This window comes from Sciurus vulgaris, assembly GCF_902686455.1.
Source record: "Sciurus vulgaris genome assembly, chromosome: 1".
NCBI classification, from domain to species: domain Eukaryota; kingdom Metazoa; phylum Chordata; class Mammalia; order Rodentia; family Sciuridae; genus Sciurus; species Sciurus vulgaris.
Window position 1 is genome coordinate 24,480,132 of NC_136461.1, and position 25,058 is coordinate 24,505,189.

The 25,058-nt window shown below is 48.6% G+C and overlaps 1 protein-coding gene across 5 annotated transcripts in view; it reads right to left on the reverse strand.

Moving 5' to 3' along the window:
* CSMD2 (CUB and Sushi multiple domains 2) overlaps positions 1-25,058 on the reverse strand; it is a 550,277-nt gene that overhangs the window by 174,599 nt on the left and 350,620 nt on the right. For all 5 annotated transcript variants that reach the window (XM_079130766.1, XM_079130765.1, XM_079130764.1 and 2 more), the window contains 7 exons: positions 22,288-22,482; positions 12,030-12,168; positions 10,900-11,087; positions 9,775-9,963; positions 9,495-9,611; positions 3,046-3,261; positions 1,488-1,676 (listed from right to left, as the gene is read on the reverse strand). In XM_079130766.1, coding sequence (XP_078986892.1) covers positions 1,488-1,676; positions 3,046-3,261; positions 9,495-9,611; positions 9,775-9,963; positions 10,900-11,087; positions 12,030-12,168; positions 22,288-22,482 — 1,233 coding nt within the window. The remainder of the gene's footprint in view (positions 1-1,487; positions 1,677-3,045; positions 3,262-9,494; positions 9,612-9,774; positions 9,964-10,899; positions 11,088-12,029; positions 12,169-22,287; positions 22,483-25,058) is intronic.

A 25,058-nucleotide genomic window follows, 5' to 3' on the forward strand; every position in this document is an offset into this window, starting at 1 on the left:
CTGCTTTATAAATGAGGAAGCTGAAGCTGAGAGGTTTGGGGGCACTAGGGGATAGTAAGTGGCAGAGCAGAGACTTGACCTTAGGGCCCTGTGACTGATCAGCTGGGCCCAGCCCATCTTGCCAGTCTATTCCATGCTCAGCTGTTCTCTGCAGAGCCCTGAGCTCCTTGGGGTTGTCCTAGGCCAGGTGATGTCACATTATGAGCCTTTTTTTTGGCATGCTGGGGATGGAACCCAGTGCCCCGCTCATGTTGGCAAGTGCTCTTCCTCTGAGCCACACCCCTGTCCCTCAAGGGCTCTTGAGATGCTAGTCCCTGTTTCTGTCACTGCAGCGCTGCTTTGATCTATCTGTTCTGTACATTTCTATGGGGCTTTACGTGACATTTCACTTTAAGTGAGTTCCATGGCTTACAGTGTGCGTGGTAAGCGCACCACTGACTCAGCCGGCATTTCATCCCGTCCTGCACGGTAGGCACTGGGCAAGCAGAGCCTTGGGCTTTACAAATTAGAAGAAGCCAGCAATTGTCCCCACTGCCAGGCCATTGCCATATTTCCTTCTACCCTCTGGGCCCAGAGCTCTGATCAGCCATCAGGGATCCCTCAGGGAGGCAGGCAGGGCTGGTGGCAATCCCCTACCAGATGGTCTTGGTGCTCCGTTCCCTCCAGCAGAACGCAGCTCCTCAGAGGCCTTTGCTGCCTACTCTCTGCCAAAAAGCAGCCTCGCCTCCAGCACTTCCTAAGTCGACTTCATTGTTCTCTGTGCCGGGTAACACTGCCGGGTGACACTGCCGGGTAACACTGCCGGGTAACACTGCCGGGTGACACTGCTGGGTAACACTGCCGGGTGACACTGCCGGGTGACACGTTGTTGCGTACCTGTGTTGTGACTGTATTTCTCCACCATCATGGGAGGCCCCAGTGGAGAGACTTTCTCTGTTTTGTTCCCTTGCCTATCTCCAGGGCTTAGGTGCACGTTGGAAGTGTGGTGGGCGCTCCCCAGTTCTGCTCTTGCTTCCTGGGCTGAATGGGCTGCCTTCCGAGGGATTCTCCAAAAGCAAGACCTTACACCGGACTAGTAAAAGCATCCGTCACCCCACTGGGTTGAGACTCAGGCGAAGGGCCCACCCCGGGGCCCCATTCAGATCCCCCTGCAAGAGGCACCCTTCAGCCAGGCTCTGTATGTTGAGGGCAGGAGGTGAGAGGCTGAAGTCAGTTTCTTTTCAGAGCCCATCAGGGTTCACTTGGCAAAGGTCTACAGAACTGCCCCTGGAGTAGGTGTCAGCATCCCTATTTCACAGACAAGGAGACTGAGCAGAAGGAGTTTGGGTCATCTGCCCAAGGCCCCACTGCAGGTAAACACGGGCTAAATTAGTCCCCAAACCCAGGCCCCCTGCCTCTTGGCGTGTGCGCCCACCACCTTCCACCAGTCGACTACGGTTCGGCCCACCCCATCGAATGAAGCAAAATGAAAGCACGTGACCACCTACCAACACACCTTGGCAGAGGCGAGCTCCACAGGCGCCGTCTGCCCCCCAGGCACGTGATGCGGGCGGTGCCCTCCAGACGGTACCCGGGGAAGCAGGAGAAGGTCAGGGTGTCGCCCACGCCAAACTGCAAGCCCTTCCGGATGCTGTAGGCCGGGACCTCGGGCTCCTCACAGGGTTCCAAGTCATACTCTGCAAAGGCAGCAGGAAGCTTGGGCTCAGAGACGTCTCGGGAGGTGCAGAGAAAGAAAATGAGAACAGAGGCCACAGTGCCGGGGGGCAAGGGCCAGAATGCAGGCAGACAGAGGTGCAGACCAGGCGCACACCCGTCATCGAGAGTGAGGAGGCAAGGGGGGCAGCCCCAGAGGAGCAGAGGCCCAGAGAAGTGCGGGGAGGCGGAGGAGGCCCAGTGTTTCCTTCCCAGGGAACACTTCTGGCAGGACCTCAGGTTCCTGGGACCTCAGTCCTTCTCTTCCCCTCGGGGCTCACAGACTCTCCTGTTCCCTCTCTTTAAGTTCTGAACCAGATCAATCCAGTCAGTGGGTTCCAGAGGGTCAGAGTCCATGACCCGGCCTCTGGGTGACTCGCATTGCTTTGCTCTAAGTCTTACGTTGGGACACCGGCTTTGAGGCAGATGGCGGGGTGGGGTGGCATTCATGGGCCAGGGACCGGACTGGTGCTTCTAGTGACAGCATAGAAATGACTATCCTTTGTCCTCCAGGGCGTCTCCCTTCAGGGATGCAGTCATGTGGGGCTCTGGGTGGAGGAGGAGTGTCACTCTCAGGTGGGTTGAGGTACACTGGCTGCATGTGTCCCATCAGCCAGGCCTGCCCTGGCACAGGGCAGGTGGCTTCCGCCTGGAGAGCCAGTGGGGGCTAAGCTGGGCCATATCCCTGTTCCTGGAGGCTGACACCTCGTGCCCATCCCAGGAGGACTCCATCTGGCATCCCTGCTCCTGCCGAGGGAAGCGGTGGGGGCCCTGGGGCATGGTGGGGTGGGGGAGGAGGGCGTGGATACTCAAGAGCCAAGAGTCCTCTTTTCCCTGAATGCCAAATGGAAGAGCTTTACAGGGTTCCTAGACACAGAGCTAAATATCCATTACTATATAATTAGCATTGATGAAGCAGCACCCAAATGAGACTAAAACACTCCTATATGTTAATTTCACACCCCTTCTTCTTCTTTATTAATTACTGGAGTTGTGAAATAGTGGAAGCGGAATCAGGAGAGGAATTTGGAATTACTAGGGTAGGAAGGGACTTCTGTGAATCCTCTAGGAGATATTCAAAGCTACCAGCTGAGTAGGTCATATCCAGAGCAAATCCTGAATCAGAGTAGGAGATTCCTCAAGGAACCTGCTAATTCCTTCGAAGACCATTAGAGGGAAGTTCTTCCTTGGATCTAACCCAAATATCATTAGCTGTGCCATTGAGTTCACTCTCCCAGAGACAGGGGAGTGATCACTATGCATCTACTCTAAGGCCAGAGACTGGCAGCAGAGGGAGAGACAGAATAGCAAGGCTGTCCATCTCCTCTCTCCAAGGGCGCTCGCACCCTGTACCTGAGAAGGTGATGTTGAATCCTTCGTAGGACATGGAGAAGTCGGAAATGAAGCGGACCTGAGCCGTGAAGTTGCCATAGAGACCGGCACTGATGGGCGCTGGCAGCCGGGAGCCAGTCAGCTGCCTCAGGGGCTGGGTGAAGCTGCCGTTCTCGGTGAGGAGGAGGTAGTCATGGCCGCTCTCCAGGTGGAAGGTGTGGAAAGTAAAGAACACACCTGCAGAGAGATCAGAAAGTTCCAGCTGACCGTGGGGCAGTGGCTGAAGCAGCTCATTGAGAGGCGGGATCTGCCCAAATGTGTCCAGTTGGCACATACCTGTCAGTGTGCACAACTACCAGCATCTGTCGATAAAACATGTAAGTGAATGGACCTGAACGTGCCATCACCCAAAGGTCCTGAACGTGCCATTACCCAAAGAGGGAGATGGACAGCTCTTTACAGTTGTCAGCATTTGAAAGAGGGATTTATGGCTAGGTTTATAAGGATGCTTCATCGCCATTCATTAATTCATTCAGCAAATATTTGCGTATTTGCTGAATGCGTCCTATGGGCCAGGATCCAGGTTGAAGTGCAAGGGGATTCACGGGACATTAAACAAATGGCTACCAAACAGAACGATGAAAACTATCATGAAATGTAGATCAGGGTGCCGTGGGGCAGCACAGACAGCAGATCACAGCAGGAAGAGGGGAGTGGAGGGCGGCTTCAGAAACAAGGGAACACTTCATCTGGGTTTTCAAAGGATGCGCAGGAATTAACTAGTAAAGAGAAGAAAGAGCACCCCAGAGAGAGGAGCAGTCCATGTCAGGGGACAGAGGAGCTGTCCAGCCCAGGGCTCTGTGTCTGGACACACTCGGTGGAAACACCAGGCACTGAGGCTGGACAGGTAGGCTGGGGTCAGACAGTCACTGTCCTGGAGGTGATGAGAAGCCTTCCTTATTCGGACGGCAGATTTCAGTTCCAGTAAGATGTTGGTGATCGTGAGGAGGACGAAGCGGAAGAAGAGGAGGCTGGGAGATCAGTGAGAACAAGGCTGCTGTGCACTGGACCAGGGAGGATGGGGCTTGGTGGGAGGGGCTTAAATAAACCAGCTTCCTAAAACTCCCTCAGGTGTCCAGCCTCCTCTGTCCTGCATCAACAGCAGAGGAAAACGAGGCCCAAAGGCATGAGGTCATCTGTCCAAGGTCATTCAGCTTGTAGGTGGAGCTGGGATCTGAACTGAGGCATCTAAGGCCTCCCATCTGGAGCCGCTTCAGGATGCTACCTGTCAGCCACAGAAGGAGAACAGGTGGGAGGGTGGCAGGTGGTGAGAGGGTCAGCTGGTGAGGAGGGTTATGGAGTAGCAGGATCTTAACACCCAAAGCAGCTCTCAGACTTGTCTGGGTGGCAGCAGCTATTTGCATGGGTGCATGTGTCAATGCATGGTCTCCAACAAGCCAGCGTGTTCATGGGGACATGTGTTATGATGGCACCAGGAAAGGTGTGCAGTCGGACTGGGAGTGCTGGGCCCAGCTGTGCTCAAAGTGTAGTCCACGGATCAGCCTGCTGGAAATGCAGAATCACCTGTTTGATTTGTAGGTACCTAAGAGTTTGAGAAATACTTTCCTAGATAATTATTGATGGAGTTTTGATAAATGATGATGGATCCAACACTGTAATACTAAAGCGTTTAAGAAGTTTTCATATTCTTGCCTCCGTGAGGATAAGAGCTGGTGGTCTGGAGTTATTTGGGCGTCTCTGGGTAGGGTTTGGAGAGACAGAACCTGGCAGAGGTGGTGGGACTAGGGTTGCAGTTTGCAAATTACTGTGTGTAGGCAATTGAGATGCACCCCTATATCTATTTGTTCAAGGATATGGGTCCTAAGCACCTACCAAGTACCAGGCCTAATGCTTAGAGGAGAGAAAGGTCCTTTGGTTTTGTAGAGGAGACAGATGCATCAATGGTAAGAATCCAGCATGGGGCATGAAGAAGGGTGGGGAACTCTGCTTTGAGGGCTGGGAGGGCTTCCTGTGGGGACGCAATCCTTGGCATAAGAGATGTGAGTGCCTGCAGAGGAGACCTGTGGACACGCGTGCCCATGTGCATGCTCTACCCCTGACACACAAATGTGTGTAGATAACTACTGAGTCTGGAGAGTTTGGGGTGTGGATGTTCTCCCCTCCTCCACAGAACACCAGGTTGGCTGGGTAGCAGGTTGGACACAGTAGCAGGAAGAAACAAACATGAAGTCCGGAGCGCTGCACTTTGTTCTTCTAGCAGGCAAACACAGCCCCTCCCGAGGAGTAAACATTTGGCAGGGATTCTAAGGATGAGCAAACAACCGAGATGAAACCCCTGGGGTTCCCAGCTGTGCTGATTGCTTGGGGCTTTTTTGGCCATTGTGAGAAAATGAAGACATTGTCACAGGAACAGAGAGGCCCCATGTTGGAGTTTGAATCCAGATTTGGTGTGACAGATGTACACAGTTCGTGCAGAACAGTAGGAACGCTATCAACCCTGCACCAGGGCAGGAAAGGCAGGATCAAACGCCCATCTACCAGCTCAGGGGCTGTAGCCAGCGCTGCGTAAGGCCCTTTGGTGCCCATTTCCTTAGCTGCACTGTGTGGATGCAGGCCCCGCCCTCACAATTGGGATCATGTGTGCAAAGCCCACAGCAGGTGAGGACCAGCAGGTGTTTCCTGCTCAGCTCATCCCATCCCCAGATGACCTTGAGGGTCAAGAACTGCAGTCCTGGGGTCTCCGCGAGGGCACATTCTCTGGACTTCTGAATTGCCTATTCCCTGGGTGTGTGGCCAGCTGGGCAATTCTGAGTTTCATAAAGTTTAGAATTTCCCCATCTGGACTGTTCAGGAACAATTGGAGTCAGCGGCCTAGTGGTCTGTTCACCCAACATATTCTTATGAGCTGAGCCTGAGGTGAAGGATCTGGGGTCAGGCCTATTCAACTCATGTCTCCCAAGTATCTCTGGAGTTCTTCGGGTGCCAGGTGTGGAGCCAGGAGCAGGAGAACTGGAGGAAGCAGGAGCGCTGAGTCTGTTGGGGAGGCAGGTGGTGAAAGTTCAAGTGGTCAGGTCTGGGGAAGAACAGGATGCTGGGGGAACCCCGCAAGAAGCGGAGCCCAGCCTGGATGCATGGCTGGAGAGAGGGGTGGTGGAGGCTGGTGAGAGGAAGTGGACAAGGAAAGATGAAGAGCTGGCCAAGCCAGGGGAAGGGGAATCTCCACCCCCGCCTCGAGAGGAAGAGAACTCAGGCTGATATGCAGGACTCCAGAGGAGAAATGCTTGGCAGGTTCCAGGGACTGAACAAAGGCCTGTGGAGTTGGAAATCAGTCTGCAGGGCTCAGTATGAGGCCGAGGAAGGCAGGGTAGCGGAGGGGCCTGGCTGTTTTAAGCTCTGGGGCTCTGTGCTAAGGGTTAGGCAAAGACTTTGCAGGGTTCTAAGGGAAGAAGCAGTCAGTTACTCAGGCATGATTGTTGATTCTCTGCGTGAGCACCTTTCATCCTAGCTAATTCCTGTTCATTCTGGAAGACAAGCTTATGTTTCAAATCAAGACCACCTGCCTAACCCCCGGGGTTGGGCTGCAGATGTGTGCTCCACAACACATGGACATTCCCACTCTGAGCTCTGTGCTTAGACTGACTCGCTAGCCCTGGACCATAAACTCTGAAGTGCAGGTATCGAATACACATTTGTTAAGTAGTTGATGAGCTACACTGACTTCTAGGCAAAGACACAAAAAGCAATGCAGAAAGGAACTTTCACCCTTATGAGCTCAGCCACCCCCACACAGAAAATCATGACCACATGATTGTCCCTCCAGGGACTCTGGGGGTACTGCCTGGGCTGCCTGGAGGGTCCTGCCTTGCCTGCAAAAGCTCTGGGACATCCGATCCCTGGCCAGGGAAGGATTAGTCAGGTCCAAAGTGAAGCATATGGTGAGACTAGAAATCATTTTCTTTTTTTGAACAAATACCTATTTTTGCATGCAATATATATTTATTGCTCAAAATCAGGAAAAAAAGCAAAAAATGAAAAAAATAAGAAACAACTAGTATTAAAATCTTTGGGCAAATCTTTTAGACCATTTTCTATGCAAATATCCTCCTTTGCAAAAACTATCTTTTAGCAAACTTCATTACTTAATGATTTTTGCCACCACTTCCACAGATCTGCAAATATTCTTTCCTGCGATTCTGAGTATTTTATTCCCGGACCATACCATATGTTTATTTCATGTGTCCTTACAGATGGCCATTTGCATAGTTCCTAAGTTTTCAATGTAATAAATACATGTTTTAGGGGACATCTTGGCAGTTACATCTTAATGTGCAGCTTTACTTATTTTCTGCAGGTAAAGTGCGGGTTCAGAGGCACGAATCTTTTGAAGACTCTTGATTCCTGTCACCAAACCAGCCTCTGGGAAGTCCCAACCACTTCAAGCTAGGTAAGCAGGAAAAGCACACCCGTGCCTTCTCTTCCCAACATGACGATTTTCTCTGATGACTTGAAAAGAGAAATGGGATTTCGTTACTGGCTGAAATTGCATTTCTTTCATTATTGATGGGGTTGATATTTTTCAATTTGTGTTTCCATAATTATGAAGTGTTGGTTTATAGTTTTGCTCTTTCTGCAGGCTGGTGGGCCAGGCCTCTTTCTCTTAGAAATTCTAAAGAGCTCTGTGTGCAGCAGGCTGCTCATCCTCAGTCAATTATGTATATTGCAAATATTTTTGTCTATTTACTATTTGACTTTGCATTTTTTATGGAGCTTTCTTTACATAAATCCTATTAAAGTTTTACTTAATTGAATCTAACAGTCTTTGCCTTTACAGATTCTGCTTTTGGTGTTACTCTTGAAGGTGCCTTCTCGGCTGAGGTTAGAGATCCATGCTTTTTCCTAGTACTGGAATTTATGTGACTAAATGTATGAGGTATGCATTGGATTTAAAAAAATTCTTTTTAGTGGTTTTTATGGGTGCATTGTAATTATACGCGATAGCGGCATTCAGTGTGACATATTTGTACATGCAGATAACATAATTTGATCAGTCTAATTCCCTAATACTTCCCTTTTCCCTCCCTCCTCCCTCCCCCTGATCTCTTTCCTCTACTCTACTGGTCTCCCTTCTACTTTTTTTTTTTTTTTTTTTTAAATTTGTGCCTTTTAATTATACATTATACATAAAAGTGGGATTCATTGTTCATGGACATGGCATAATTTAGTTGATTTCATTAAGATTTTTCCCCCAATGGTTAAGCTCACTGTTTTAACACCACTTATTAAATAATCCATCTTTTCTTCAAATGAAATGACACTTTAATCATATACTCAAGTCTGTCTCCCTCTCGCATGGCCACAGGCACGTGTGCATGTACACTTGCACTGAGGAGTTTGTTTCTGGATCTTTCTTGTCCCTTGCTGATTTGAATGTCCACTCCTGCACTCACGCCACACTGCTTATGTACATTTTTTAGCCTGTAACAACATTTGAATCTCTGGAAAGGGTTTTCTTCCATTTCATTTTTTCTCTCCTGGGCTCTTTTTTTTTTCCGGTTAATTCTTCTAGATCAGAGGTCCTTATTAGAGGCATGCCTCAGAATGATTGACAAAATGACCTCAAAATGCATATGCCTGCTTTCTACCCCCAATGTAGAGAATCAAAGCCTCCAGGGCGGAGCCTCAGCATTAACTAGTGTACTTGTGTACTTGCCGGATTGCAGAGGGGCAGAAGCAGCACTCCAGAGAAGCTCTGGAATAACCTTCCATATCTCCTGGGTTCCTGCCAATTCCCAGCCCCAGTGTCTTCCACATGGGTGACATTTAACGAATATATGTTGGATGAAAGAGTATATTTACTAATGCTTATTTATAACCAGCACCCTTACTTTGAACTTGGATTCCCAAAGACCACTTAGGTCAGGGACAACAGTGCAGGTTGGTGAGGAACGTGCATGCCTGTCATTCAGGGAAGCGTTCAGCTATGCAAGAAGGGGATCCTCATGTTTAGAATTGAAAGGGGTGACCTGAAGCGGAGAGAGCAGAGGTGTCCTGTTTCTCTAGGACACAGGACAGGGATGTGGGTTTCAGAAACACCTAATAGACCCTTAGGAGGGAAATGAATTACTTGACACTGTGGAATGGGGGGGAGACCTCCCCACAGTGAGCTGTTTCAACAGAGGGGTGCCGCCATCTTGCAGGAGGTGGTTAGAAAGGATTCCTGTACCCGATGGGATTCCATGGTTGGTTACCAGTATGATCTCTTTGGAGATTTTAGATTGTCAACAACATTTATTGAATGAATTCTGTGATTCAAAGAGATGAGAAGGCGAGGAACATTCAGACTGAGCGGACACATCACTATATAAAGAAATCCCCATTGAAGTCGCCTTGACCTGGGAACATAGGGCCCTGAGCTTGAGTCACATCCCAATGTCTGCCCGAACACTTACCCTTGCCATGTGATGTTTCGATAATCCAGGTGCAGTTCAAGTTGTTGGGGTAGAAGTCAGGGAACCCTGGTGACAAGATGGTCCCACTGGAGCCTTGAATGAAGCCACCACAGAGAGCTACAGAAGTGAAGAGGGCAGTGAAAGACCAGTATGGCTCAGACAGCTGCCCTCACCTTGCCCTAGGCACCCACTGCCCCACCTCCTCTCAGAGCCCCAGTCTTCACTGACGGGGGCCAGGAGTCGGTGGCCATCCAGCTCCTGGTCCTTTCGTGTGCCTCACCTTCACAGCTGGGCAGAGCTCGGCTCCACTGGAAGTTGGGCTCACACTCCAGGGGCTCCCCGTCACTTAACGTGTAGCCGGAGTCACAGCTGAATGTCACCAGAGCGCCCACATAGAAGTCATTCCCATGACGCTGCCCATTGACAGGGATTCCTGGATCCAGACAGTGGTCAGACTGCAGTGTTATAGCTGGAAAAGAGAGGTCACAGCTAGAACAGAGTGTGCACCATCCCCACTGAGGGACCCCAGCCGACTCACAGAGAAGAGGGGGTGTGGATTTATAAGAAGCTGAAGTTGCTATTAGCAACTCATGAAATGTGGCCATTATTTTTTGTGGAGAGAATGTTTGAAGACCTGTCACTTTTTCTTTTCATTTTTTTCTTATGGTGTTAGGGATCAAACCCAGGGCTTCTCACATGCTAGGCAAGTGCTCTACCCCTGAGCTACAATCGCAACCCTTTTTATTTTATTTTGAGACAGGGTCTCCTTAAGTTGTCCAGGCTGGCCTCCAACTTGCAATCCTCCTGCCTCAGCCTCCTGAGTCGCTGGGAGTGCAGGTGTGGGTCATGGGGCCTGGCAGGAAGACCTATCTCTTCAACAGGGGATCCTTTGCTCTTTGGTTCATTCATTAGTAAACATTAGCCGAGTGTCGGCTCTGGTGTAGGCACATTGCTGAGGCTTAGAAATACAAACATGAATAAGAAATAACCTGTCCTCGAGGTGCTTTCAATCCTTTCTGCTTTGGTCTACAAAGAATTGAAGTGACATTGATCCTTTAAAGCAAGGGGAGGAGTGCAGATGATGTGAGAAGGCAGTAGGAGTGGGAGTCGCTATTTCACTTCAAATTCATGTCCCCAGAGTGCCTAGCATGGTAGCACCAGGCACCTGCACGCAGGAGGCATGGAGTGTGTGCGTGGGATCCAGCATGAAGGTCATGAGCAACTCCTGGCTCCTGTGATCCCTGGGTGGTGTTACAGTAAGGGGGCACCTCCCGAAGGGTAGCCTAACCAAGAATTCACAGGAGGGCCAGATCTGGGGCCGATGCTGGAGCACAGCCCCAGGGCCCTTCCCCCTCCTGCACCGACCGTGTCACCTGCCTCCCTGCTCCTGCCCAGTGAGACTCACTCTCATAGCGGAGCTGAAAGCCGATGTCCGAGTGACTCTTGTCTGTCGAGAAGAGGAGGTAGAGGTAGTTGCTGGTGCTGATGAGGAACTGGGGGACCTGGGTCCCGTGGTAAACCCCAATCAAGGGTGCTGAGTAGGTCCGTCCATCTCGCACTTCCAGGGTGTCATAGTTGACCTCAGTTTTAAATCTGTCAGGTGACGGAAACCCAAGGCCTATTAATTTGCAAATGATGAACGCCCTGCCTGACCCAGGGCTGCAGACACCCAGAGTTTGGCAGGCTGGGATCTTTTAATATCATTCGTACACATTTACCAGGGACATGGAAAGGACCTTCTCTACTGAGCTTAGCCCTTCATCTTCCTTGGTCAGACACAGCTTTCCCATCTTCTCTATGGCCTGGGTTCTCGAGGCCTAGCTCATGGGGGTTGGAATGTTCTAGGCCAGGGGTCAATAAACTAAAGCCCCAGGACCAAATCTGGTATACAGCATGAGAGCTAAGAATGGTTTTTATATTCAGTAAAGGGATATTTGAAAACAAGTAAAACAGTAAAGGGATATATTGAAAACAAACCATGCTCAGAGATCTGAAAGTGGGCAAGAAACCCATTAAACCTGTCAGATTTACTATCTGGTCCTTCCCAGGAATGTTTGCAGATGGTGATTTCAGGACAGGTAGGTTTTGTCCAGATGTTTGTGTTCATATTTCCCGCTGAGGGGCATAGGCAGGGTGGGAGTAGAAGTGGGCACATGGAGGATTTGGGACTGAGGTTAAGAAGACCACCCTTGTATTAGAAGTTCTGGAGGTACCGTCCTTGGATGCTCTGCCTTGCTTCAACATCCAGTGGGGTCTATCTGCCACTCTCCCTCTTGGGTGTTAAGAGAAGGGAAGGGCGTTAGCATCCCAGGTGATACCCCAGCCATTTCCCCACTCCAGTCGCAGTGCCCCTATAGCACAAGCAAGCCCAGGGCAAAGCCAGAGAGAGCCTCCCACCTGGGGCTGTGGGCTCCAGTGTCCTCTGACCTTGCCGACATTTCAGCACTGGTGTCAGTCCCTCTACTCACTCCAGATTCCCTCCCTTGCAGTAGAAATTGCCCCCGGGCCCCTTCCCAGAGGCCGTGTTCCCAGCACCTGTCGAAGGTGATTTTGATGGGGTAGCCTGGCTGGGCTTCGATCACCCAGGCGCAGCTCAAGGCATCCTTGTAGAAGCCAGGCCAGCCCGGAGAGAGGATGGTGCCACTGGGCGAAGTCAGGTGGCCACCGCAGGGAGCTGCAGGACAGAGGGAGAGAAGCAGCTTTCTTGGGGGACAAATGAATAAGCATACAAAATACCTATCAAATTTATCAGCCAACAAGGATTGTCTCTGTTTTTATGGAGAATTACATAAACTCTAAACTGTGAGTGTTGCCTATCGGGACCTTCATAGATGCGCCTAGTTGCATCATTGGGAGGTGTATTAAAGGCCAGAGGGGAGAAATGAAAAGAATCCTTTAAACAAAGTCCTTTTCTCATTCTGGAAGGACTGAAGTGCTGCTAATATCTGGGTCACACTGGCTTTTTCTCTGTTCCTCGCTCAGTTGCCAGACCCGAGGCAGAGGCTGGACCCACCTCCTCCCAGCCACACTAGGGAGTGAGTGGCCAGCCCTGCTCAGCTCGGGGTGCAGGCACTAGTACTGATCTCTCTCACGACTTGGTATCCCCAGCATTTGGCATGGTGCATGGCCCACGGTGGTCTGTCTGTGACGGTTGAATAAATGAATGAATGAAAAGGTGGATCGGTGCAGCCACAAGATACTGACAGGTCTTGGAACATTTCCTGGCTGTCCTTGGTCTTGCAAAGCCTGTCCCCTCCTCTCCTTGGCCTCCCATCACACAGCTTCCCCACTCTCACTGGCATCTTCCCGCCACTCCTGCCTGTCCCTGAAACTAGATCCTGCGGTGGTCATTAGGGCCAGTCCAGGACTCTCCCTTTGGTGCTCATGGTAGATTTCATCACCCACCCTTTTGAAGTGAAGCAAGGTCACACGACTGCTTGGACCAATAAAATGAGAGCAGAAGAGATGCCTGCACGTCACGTCAAGGTGGAAACGGTTTGAACCAGGGCACAATTTGCTGTTTTCTGTCACTCCACTGTGGAGGCAGGTGTCAAGATGGCAGACCCGTCTGCCTGGACCTTTAAATGACTCCAACGAGCAGATCCCCTGATGACCTGATTCAAACGACAGAGCTCAAGTGCTATGTAATCCTGTCCTTCAACCGTCAAGAACTGGGGGCTCTCCGTTAACAGTCTACCTGCCCGAGGTCGAGGATGAGCTCCCACCTCTGTCAGCACCACTGCCCGTGACCGAGCGCTCCCTCCACATCAGGTGTGGAGATGCCCCCGTCATCAGGTTCACTCTTTAGGAAACAAAGGCCCCTGTGAGGTTGGTGCAATTATTAGCTCCTAAGGAAGCGGAGGTGTCTGGAGGTTCAGGAACTGGCTGGAGGTTTGCAAGTCATAGAGTCTCAATTCAGACTGAGCGGAGAACAGCACAGAACCAGGGATCATAGTATAAGCAGCCTCCTGGTTTTAAACCTGTTTCCTTTGAACCCTCTCACTGAGGAGCTACCAGAGACCAGGACATTCCTGAACAGAACTAAGACGGAGATAAATGAGCTACGCAGTGCTGTTCTCTTTGCAAAGTTCTGGAAATTTCTCTAGGTAATCCGTTTCACAGAATGCAGCCAAATGAACTTCTGTTCTCCCCTCCCCTCTTTATTTTATGTTAGCATCTGCATAACAGAGAGAACATTTGGCTTTTGGTATTTTGAGATTGGCTTATTTCATTTCACACGATAGTCTCCAGTTCCATCCATTTACTGGCAAATGCCATAATTTCATTCTTTTTTTATGGCTGAGAAGGAGAATGAGAGGAAGGTAGAGGGAATGGGAATAGGAAAGAGAGTAGAACAAATCATAACTTTCTTATGTTCATATGTGAATATAGGACCAGTGAAAGTCCACATCATGTACAACCATGAGAATGGGATCCTAATTAGAATAAGATACACTCCATGTATGTATAATATGTCAAAATACACTTACTGTCATCTATATCTAAAAAGAACAAAAATTTTTAAAAATACAGCCAAATATACCCTGTTCTCTCAATTCTACAACCTTCTGAAATTATCAAAAATAGTTATCAATAGTTTTAATAGAAAATTATATTAGGAAGTGTAACAGAGATGGTCATCAGATGATGACGGTAGAAAGTGTCCACTGAACACTGGTGACTTCCTATCCAGTTGCTTCACATGCATCATCACATCTATATGCACACGCCTTGTGAAGTCATTGTCCCCACTTTCCAGAGGAGAAAACAAGGCCAAGCAGGTTGAGACAGTAGCTCAAGGACACTGAGATATTGAAGTTAGAGCTGAGATTTAACCTCAAGACCTCTGACTCGAGGGGGATTTGGATCCCCCTGAAGGTGTACAGAGAGCTCACCACATGCTAGGACTTGATGGGGACTATTGAGTGACAACTGAGAGCTGAAAGGCACACAGATTATGATCCTCATTAAATAGAAGGGGTCGTTACCCCATTTTTATGAATAGAAGGGTAGAGTAAGTAATTAACAGCACTCACATCAGCACTGAGGGAATAGACCACTTGTGCATATTGCCACTTCTGGGTAACACAGTTTTCAAAATCCATCTATTATCTCACTGAGCCTTCTAACACTTCTCTCTCCTCCTTCAATGGACGTGTTAGACCTTGAAGGTGGGTAAGCTGTGCCTGTTGCTATGTCCCAGGCGCAGAGTCTCAGCAGTGAGCAGTGACTATTTCCTGGCTCCGGTTCAGCACAGGCCCAGCCTCTCTGGCTGCTGAAATGTGACCTCCTTAGTTTAGTTCCAGGAATGCATGGACCACCCAGTCACATGCCTCCCCAGCACTCTCCACTCGGGACATCCAGCTCAACACAACCAGCCCATAATCTCCAGCTCCTTCCTGTGGCGGACACCATGTTGTTTTCTTTGTCTGCTCTATTGCTTTGTTAGTTGGCTTAGTTAACCTCTCCTTCTGCTCCTGTGATTGCCAAACAAACTCTATTAACTCAGTTCTTCACCTTCTATTGCTCATTTTCATACTGCAGAGAGTGTGGTAGTTGCCAGGTTGGGATCAGGAGGGGAGGATTATCAATGCAATGTCTCTTGAACATCTGAAAAGATGCTCAACTTCACTCTTAATAAAAACAATTCATCCTAAAATTATAATGAGATACGAATTCTCTTTCATCAGGTGGGCAACATCCCAATTTTGATGTCACACAGGCTGTAAAAGCCAGGAATTCTGGTAGTTTGCTGGTGGAAATGAAAAATGGCATACCCTCATGGAGAGGAATGTGGTAATATACAGCAAAATTCATATGCATTTATTCTCTGACACAGCAATTCTATTTCTAGAACACTATCCGAAAGATCTACTGGCAAAAATGTTAAAAAAATAACATTTATTTGCACAAGGCTGTATAAGACAGCACAATTTGTAATAGCAAAAGAATGAGAACACCTCAAATTTTAGCAATAGGAATCTCCTGAATAAACTAGGGTAATCAATGAAATCAACTATTTATGTAGCTAGAAACCAAAGAATATGCTATACAATGTTATGGTGTGGTCTCCAGAATACATGGCTGAGTAAATTAAAACAACATAGAGAATACTGAGTAAAATCTGATTCTATTTATCTAAGAAAGAACTAATATTAAAAGTCAAATTAATGTTAAAGTATTAATATTCACTCAGATTAATAGTGAAGGAAAAGGTAAACCAGAAACTAAGGATTAGCCATGGACAGCAGGAGGGAACAGGGTAGAAAGGATTGGTTATAAGCAACAATTTCCCCAAATGTACCTTTTAAAAATAGATTTAACTTTGAAACTATGTAAATATTTTACATAAATAAAAAGAAAGATTAAATTTGAGATGCACTAAGAATTTGAACACAATACTCCATCAGTTGGTAGCATAATCACACAGGAAGGAACAACTTACAGATTTTAAAATGGTAATTTGATGGCTCATCCCTCATAGGATATTAAGCACAAGAAGAACTAAAAATGATGAAGAAGGAGATCATTTTCAGGAGTCACATTGTCGGTAGAACAGGCATTGCCATTCTGAGACTCTTGGGCAAGTGTTATAATGAGAAGTTACAATGGTGTCGTTAGAACATTTTAGCAAGAGTGAAAGGAGATGCAGATATGATGTCAAGGAAGTTAAGGTAAAAAGAAAAAAAAAAAAACTCCTTACATTTCAAATGAAGTGAACCTATAATGCTTTTTTTTTTTTAAAGCATTTCTTAGCTGTGTTCACTGAAAAGCCTTAGAAACAAGACTAACTCGAGAATAATAAGCACCCCTAGTGTTCAGATTTTAGTGTCCAGATTTTAAATATTGCCAGACATGGTGGCTCAAGCTTGTAATCCTAGTACTTAGAAGGTTAAGGCAGGAGGATCACAAGTTTGAGGTCAGCCTGGGCAACTCAGTGAGACTGTCTCAAAAATAAAAAGGACGGGAGGTGCGGCTCAGTGATAGACTGCTTGCCTGGCACATTCGAGGCCCTAGATTTGATCCTTAGCACTGGAAAAAAAAAAATCCAATTTCTAAATGTCAGTTTCCTCTAAGGGACCAGGGCTTCTTGGAGAAACAACCAATTCTAGGTCAGGGGCAGAACATGTACAAGATGAGGTTGTGCCATCTTCAAAAGGCTGTAGTGAGGCAAAGAGAAAATCTGAGCATCAGTTAGAATAATAATTGTGATAGATTTAATACTCAAAATATTACATCCATGGGACTGTAATGACATTTAAAAATGTTCAACTTTGGAAAATGTTAGGGAATTAACTCATTAATATGAAAATTGGAAAATAAAAGAAAATAAGTATCTCTCCTGTCTTCTGTCATGAATTATACCTTCGAGTACGTGAATAACTCGTGAGGACGATTATTCTTTAAATATTTCAGCTTATCAAGGCAGAAAGTACAAAATGATAGTATTTTGCAGTTCCTAGGCTATGATCACCTATGACTTCTACTGTCCCCAAAAGAGAGGCAACCAGATGTTATCCACCTGTGATAGAGACATGAAGTCCTGCTCATAAAATGTCCTGTACGATAAATGGAAAATGAACCTGATTAGGTTTCTAGATCTTACTGCCCATGGAAGGAAATATAAGAAAGGGGTCCTGTTAACTCTCAGGGTGGAAATCAGCAAAATTCAGAATGCAGGACACTCCTCCAAATAGATCCCTTGACTTGATCAATGCAAACACATACCTGCTCCCCACCTCCCTAAAAAAAATAGATAAAGGGAGAAGGAAAAGAGAAACAGAACACGCAAGGGGCAAGAATGCAAGAATGAACACCCATGGATTAAGAGAGACTTGGGACACAGAAGTCCATTGTAACCTATGAAACTAAGTAGGATTCCAATTTTCAGAAGCATATCACAAAAGTATTAGCTGACCAAGGATTGCACTAAGTAATCATTTTTAATTTTTAGGAGAATAGTACTGTGGTATGTTTAAAAGAGTTTGTCTGTTAGAGATTCACACTAAAATGTTATGGATGTAATATTATGCCTGATATCTAGTCCAGAGGGAGCAGGCAGAGGGCTAAAGGGGCACAGGTAGGGTCTGGGTTTACAGCTGAAGCACAGTGAGTGATGGATACATGGGGTACATTACACCATCCTCTTGGTTTTGATGTAAGTTGGAAGTTTTCCACTAAAAAAAAATGACAGGCATAATAAGGCAAGCATGAATGCACGCAGATACCTGGGAAGGAAAGAGAAAGTAGGGTGGGTCCTGTACGAAAAGGGAGAAGCAGCCAGCCTGTGCCTGACCCGGTGCCGGGCACACAGGAGATGCTTGATAGGTATTTGCTGAAGGATAGAAATATGATTGAAAGGCAGAGGTGCTAGGTGCTGTGGCTGAGTTGCATCCTCCCCAAAGTCATAGACTGAAGCTTGAACTGGTGACTGAATTTGGAGACAGGGAGCATTCGAGGAGGTAAATAAGATTCCGTGAGGTCAAAAGGGCAGGCCCCAATTCAGCAGGGCTGGGGACCTTATTATTATTAGACACTAGGGGTGCACATGCACAGAAAAAAGGCCAGGGAGGACCTAGAGAGAAGGCAGCCACCTGCAGGGCACCGAGAAGCCTCAGGAGAAGTCAAGTCTGCCAGCACCTTGACTTGGCCCTCCAGCTTCTAGAAATGTGATAAAAAGATGTGTCTGCTATGACACATGTGAGGGGTGGGTCACCTGCTCCTGACCTCTGATGCTAGAGCTGCTCAAGGGGAAGACGAGTGTGGAACGGTGGCAGAAGAGAAGGGCGTAGGGCCCTCTCACCGCGCTGGACGCTGCTCTGGAGTCGGGCCTGGGCTTCACCTGTCCTTTTCACCGGGGCCTATGAGATGCGCACAGGTATTCGCCTCAGTTCCGAGCTGAGGACACACAGCGGTTTGGTGGCTGGCTGAGGAGCCCACAGCTAGGAGGGGTGGAGCCAGGACTTGAGCCCAGAGGCCTGGCTCCAGAGCCTTCATTTCTAGGCACCACAGGCGGGCCTGGGAATGCCGCCTCTGACCGCTGTTTCTGTGGTGAGACGCTGGCTGCCCTGGAGGGCTTGGCTGACTACTTGTCTGGTGTGAGTGATCAGCAGTGGGAAAGCCCTTTCCTCTGATCAGCATGACAGGAGTTCTTCACCTGCAGCTGGAAGTATGGCCGCCAACTCCCTCCCCACTAGCCACCCGAGCCCCTCCCCACCCATCCTTGATCCTTTTGTGGTACGACAAACTTCGGACTCACTTGGTTGTGAAAAGTGATGGCTCTAGAATCAGGGTCCCTGAATTTGTACCCTGACTCTCCCATTTACATAACTGTGTATCTTGGGTAAGTGACTTAACCACTCTGTCTGTGCTTTCAGTTTCCTCCTCTGTGAAGTGAGAATAATGGGACCTACCTAACGAGGCTGTCACGAGGGCTCAATAGGACAATATATGTTACACAGCACATAGTAAGTGCTCAGTTAAGAAGAATCAGGCGATTTGGGGCAACTCAGTTCACCTCATTGGTTCTCAGACTTCTCATGTATAAAGCATAACAACAGTTTTCTCGCCAGAGTGATAAGATTAAATAAGATGGATAGTGGTAGAAACACAATAATCCCCTCACAGTCCTTCCTTGGATGCCTACATGAGCTAAACCCATGGCTTGAATTTCTTGTGGGAGTGAAGTGCACTGACCTTCTTTATTAGAGTAAAGCATTTGATGTAGTGATGGAAAAAATACGTGGGTGCCTTTACACTGAGATCTTAAATCATTGTGCTCTAGGGACGGACTGGGGCATGAGGATTTTAATTTGGAACATGATTGGCCTGGGCGTGGTTTGAAACTTTTGCAATCCCACATATTCCCTTAAAACCTGAGATGTGAACATGCACTCACTGTAGATAATTTATCTCCTTTTTTTCTCGTGTATTTCTTGTAAGCAGAATATTTTCCTAAACTTGGTTGGAGAGTCTTTGTCTTTTAATATGGAATTAATTACCTTGTTGTCATGGCTGATACACGTGGCTCGCTGCTGCCGCTTTGCTTTACGCCGTCAGTTTCTGATGCTTGCATGTGGTGTCCGCCTGCTCTGTCCTTTGCGATAGGCAGTGTGTTTCCTTTTGTTTTAATTTTCCACTGGGATGTGGAAAGCAGAAAACCCACTTTCCTTTCTATTTGTGGATGCTTTTAAGTCTTTTGTAAACATGTTTGACATATTCTCTCAAGTGATTAAGTTCAATAAGAAGGCAGGAACAGGATAGCCAGAGCCTCTGTCACTTACAGGCTGAGAGGACCCTGGGCAGGTGGCCTAACTTCCTAGGTCCCAGTGGGGGACAGTAACTGAACCTGTTCCCTAGGGCTGGTGCAAGGTTGAAATGAGGCGGGTGTTTATAAGACACTAGGGTTGGTTCTCCTTTAAAAAGAAAGACCAAGAAAAACAGGGGAGATTGCAAGGCATTCTTAGGTGGCTGTCCTTACAACCTGGAAGACTTTCTCAGGACATTGTTGATTTAAAACACAGGGACCCCACCGCATGTCCTCTGTCCATCAAGTTATCGCCACAGGCCACACTCAGCCCAGGCATGTACCTGCAGCCTAAGGCCACTTTTGCATGACAGTGGCAGAGTTGAATAGTCACCCTACAATGTGCAAGGTCAAAAAAACTTCATTTCTGGCTCTTTAAGAAAGTTTGCCCACCCCTGTTTTCCATCCGCCCGTGATTCTCCGATGATCCTCCTTCTTTCTAAATTTAGGAGGAGCCATTTTCTCCCATGTCCTATTACAGCCTCTCAAAAGCTAAGTGGCTCTTAGCATATATTAAAAGATTTTCTAAAAGGCCATTAGCTTCTGCATTTAATTGTCCACAAGGTGGGGATACTTAATCAAAAACAAAACGACAAAAAATGGGAAGTACAAAGATGCTGATCACAAAGCAGGGGTCCCCAAGGCTTGACAAAAGGCTGTGAAGGCGCCTGGGAGGGCAGGTCCCCAGGGCTGCGCTGTCTCATGCGCTCCTCAGTGTCTGTGCTGGGCAGCAGCTCTGGGCAGGGTCTGCCTCTCCCTGTGCTTCTCAGGAGTGCTCTGCCCACACCCTCCATGCCAGGCTGGTGTGCAAGGCTCATCACTCTGAGAAAACTGTGTCTGCCCCTTATTTTGGGTGCCTACTGCCCCAAACATACAGCATGTCCCCCCTGGTGCAGCGAGTACTGATTGGTCCAGGGAAGACGAGGTTAAAATGGAGTTAAAATAACACTGGCGGCCAATGCTTACGGAGGGCTCCCCCTCCGCCAGGCGCTGCCCCAGGAGCTCTGCGTGCTGACCACAACCCTGCCGAGGTTCCACGAATAACCGACACTGGATGGGGTAATGGAGGCTCAGAGAGGTCAAATGCTTGCCCAAGGTGCCCCGTCAGGTAGGTTGCAAGGCAGAGGCAGCAGGAAGGCCTTTCACTGATGTGCTTCTCATTAGTGAGACTCTAGTTAAGAGGTCACTCATTCATTCATCGTCAGCGAGTCATCAATCAGTGTTGACTAAGTCAAGCACTCTGCCAGGTGCGGGATAAGAGCCCAAGGAAGATTCCCTAACCTGTGGAGCTCACGTTTATGAGTACTTAACTTTATGCCTGGGATGGCTCTTCACATACACTGCTTATTATCATCCCTTCTGTTTTTTGTTTTGTTTTTTTTTTTCTTCAGAAAGAGCAGAGGTTCACAAGAAAAAGCGACTTGCTGGATTCCAGCTCAGGTTCCTCTCATTGGAAAGCCCACCTGGATTCCTGTCTCATGCAACGTGTTCTGGGTGGTCTCTCCTCTCCCACACACCCACCCATCAGCCCAGGGGCAAAGCCCTCTCTTCTCCCCCCAGCCCTCCCACTTGTGGTGGGGGGATTTAGATATGGAGCCAGGACTAGGTAGGAAGTCTCTTAGGTCACCATCTCTGCCCACCACAGGAGAGGAAATGAAGCTTTCTGTTCCTCAAAGGGGAGAAGCACAGCCCCTGCCTCCTTGGACACCACCTCGGCCCTTAAGGGGCCTTGCCGGTATGTGCACTCTTCATCCATGTTCCCAAACAGATACTGAGCCCTGATTCTGTGCCAGTCACCGTGCTTGGTACACAAATTTGACATGGTCCCTGCCCTTCGGAGGCTTCATCTGCATTTTAAATGCCCACAGTTTGGTGAAACAGATGGCTGGCTCTCTGAAATAGACTCCAAACCTGCCCCGTAGGGTGAGGTAGGGGTGAGGAGATGCCATAACAGGCCCAGAGCCTGCTGCAAACTGTATTCTTCTGGCTGGTCCACCCTGCCTTGCCTGGAGAGTGGCCACAAAGATATCAAGGCAGCATTTAACAGGGGCACAAAGGCCAGAAGAGGGAGAGAGCCCAGGGAACTGGGGAAAATGAACACGTGGAGAAGGACAGCGAAGCAGCCCGGAAGACTGGGAAAGTCAGCGCTGACAACGCTGCTGGGCTCCCTTGGGCAGATGCTGGAAGCAGAGCTCCTAATGGCTGTGAAATTGAGAGTTCCCAGTTGAAAGAAGACGTATTTTTGATGCCTGACTGTCCAGACCCAGCTTTTTTTCCAGTTTAGTTTCTGGAAACAATTCAAGTTCCTATGCAAACTCTTCCTCTAAATCCCTTGCCACTTCAGTGGGAGGGCCAGGAGAGGCCCTGGGTCACGAGAGGAAAGGACGGATGGATGGATGCAGAAATGGACCACTGCGGTTCAGGCCACTCCGGCCCCCTCTGGAACCTGTCTGGCTGACAGCCACTGCCCCGCCCATAGGCACGTACCTTCACAGCGCAGCACGGCACTGTTCCATACCACACTGCCCTCCTTCAGGATGCAGGTGACGGTCTCCGAGCCCTGTGTCCCAAGGAAGCCTTCATCACACAGGAAGGAGATGGAGCTGCCCAGCTGGAGGCTGTCCCCAAACCGTTTGCCATTTACTGGAACACCAGGATCCGGACACTCATTGTGTCTGAAGGCTGCGTGGATGGGGGTCAAGGACAAGATTAGACAGAGCTGGTGTGTGGACAGAGACCCATAGCAAATACACTTCATTATGGTGGTCAGCCCAGACCTTCAGCACTTCCCCAAGAACCTGCCACATTGGAAGCAGAGCTAGACCCCCTCGAACCTGGGATCCCCGGGGTTATGGCTGACAGGCCCACTGGGCAAGGAGCAGGTGCTTGAGCACCTAATCTAACTTCATCCTAATGGACACCTGTCGATCAGACATGAGCTAAGCATTTCTCATGTGAGCTCCTTTACGACTTACCATGATTCTCTCAAACAGACCTCCTTACCCTAGTCTGTAAATGAGGAAACTGAGGCTCCCTGTGGTTAAGGAGCAAATCTGTTTCCTCAATGTCAAATCCACATTCCCTGCTTCCTTAACTTCAGACAGTCATGGATGCTGTAGGGGAGCTGGCTCTCAATCCTGTGACACGAATAGACACTAAGCATCATAAAGCAGGTGCCCCGGAATTAACCCTGTCTGAAGCCGCTTCCTCATTTCCTTGCTTTTTGTTAAAGCTGCTACTCATGCTGCCCAGGTGACTGCTATGCAGTGCGGGGAAGAGGAAAGAGACGGAGCACTGCAGATTTAATCACGCTCTGCCTCTGATCAGTTACATGGTCCTGGGCAACAGGGGGCATCTTGCCCAGCCTCAGTTTCCTGACTTATAATTCGGAGATCATATTCAATTGCAGGGTCATTTGGATAAGAGGCCAGTGTTTGGTGCGGTGCCTGGCAGACAGTAGGCGCTTGTAAAGGATGGTTCCCTTCCTTTCCTGCTGCCCTGCATGGAACCATACTCTGTGCTACCTCACCCGCACACTTCCGGTCCTCCTCCACCAGGAGCGCCACAGCTGTCTCCTGCAATGTCTCCGAGGTAAGGCCCTATGTGACCACCCCGTGGAGACCAGGCTCCATGATTGCGTGAGCATGTACCACTTTCAAGAACCCAATTTACTGAAATTCCCTGGTGACAGAAACACACACAGACTCAGAAACACAACAACCAGAGGCTGCTGAATCTTGCTGGAGCCAAGGGGCCAACACACCTGTGATCCTTCCCACCTCAGGTGAGCTGAGGGAACCTGGGACATAGAGCTGATCTGGATGATTACACAGGGCCTTCTTTGAGTCTTCCACACCTTTCCCCCTGAATTGCAAAGTTCGGATCAACCCAGACTCAGTTTCCCAACCTTTCTTCATTAGGAACTGTGACCGTGGGGTTGCCCTGACAATTAGAGGTATGGGGTGGGAATAAAAGTGGTACTTTGGGTCCAGAATTCCAGGCATTTTCTATTAAAAACTCTTAGCAGGGGCTGGGGTTGTGGCTCAGTGGTAGAGCTCTTACCTAGCTTGTGTGAGGCACTGGGCTCGATTCTTGGCATTGCATATAAATAAATAAATAAAAAACAAAGGTCCATTGACAACTAAAAAATATTTTAAAAAACCTCTTAGCAGTTTTACGTATGTCCATGTTCACACACATGTGCACACACACATATACACATACACGTGTGAACAGAGAAGGAATATGGAGCTGTCCCCAATATCCTGCAGTGCAACCTCTAAGTCAAGGATTTAAGCCCGGACCACAGCTACCCATGCATCTTTTCAAACCTCAGTTTCCTGGTGTATGAGAAAGGACAGATCTTGGCTTTGGGGGTTTGGTTGTGAGGCTATTGGTGGAGTTGGTAGAGTGCTCAGCACAGGGTCTCACACCCAGTAGGTGCTCAGTAAGCAGCAGCTACTGCTGTCACTCAGTCATGCTCCATGTGAAATAAGGATCAGGTTTACTGTCAGGAGCTGCTTGGAAGGGGATCCCCCAGACCTGATACCGGGATGCAGATGTCAAGTTACACGTGGGAAAGCACCTTGCTAGCTGTGGAGAGAGCTGTCTGGGGCCAAGTCAGCCTCAGCCCCGATGGTCACCAGTTGAGATGGGGGAGGAGATGAATGTCCTCTGGGGCTGGGGAGACGGTGCTGGCTCCCAGATGCTCATCCACATATCTGAATCCTTCACTTCTGTAGACTCTGGGGCCCTGTCCCTTTAGAGATTTGGATTCGGTAGGACTCTGATGGGGCTTAGACTGTAAAAAATTATTTGTCTTTCTCCATCCAGCTGCATATCTATAAAAATGTGTAGAAAAATATTTGCTATCTGTAATTCTATTCCCCAAGTGCTGGCCAGGATCGTCACTGGGTGGGGGATTCTGGGTGATAGTAACGGTTTTGCCTGGACCTGTCCCAGATTTTGAGCATTGCCATGTTGCATATGTATCGTCCTGATGGTGGTAGAGGCACCTGGGAGGAAATGCTAGGGAGAGCTGTTCCTCGGGTGGGTCTGCCCTCCCAGTGGAGCTGGTTCTCCGGGCTGCCTGGGGCTTCCTTTTCCCAAGGACTCTAGAGTTCCTTTCCTGGAAAGCAGGGACCGAGGATATGACTTTCCTTGGCTACTAAAAGTATCCATTTTTGTCCCAAGTTCCTCTTTGGGGAGCTCTCAACTCTCACCACCCTGGATTCATGAGCTTCCCTGGCTTCCTCTTC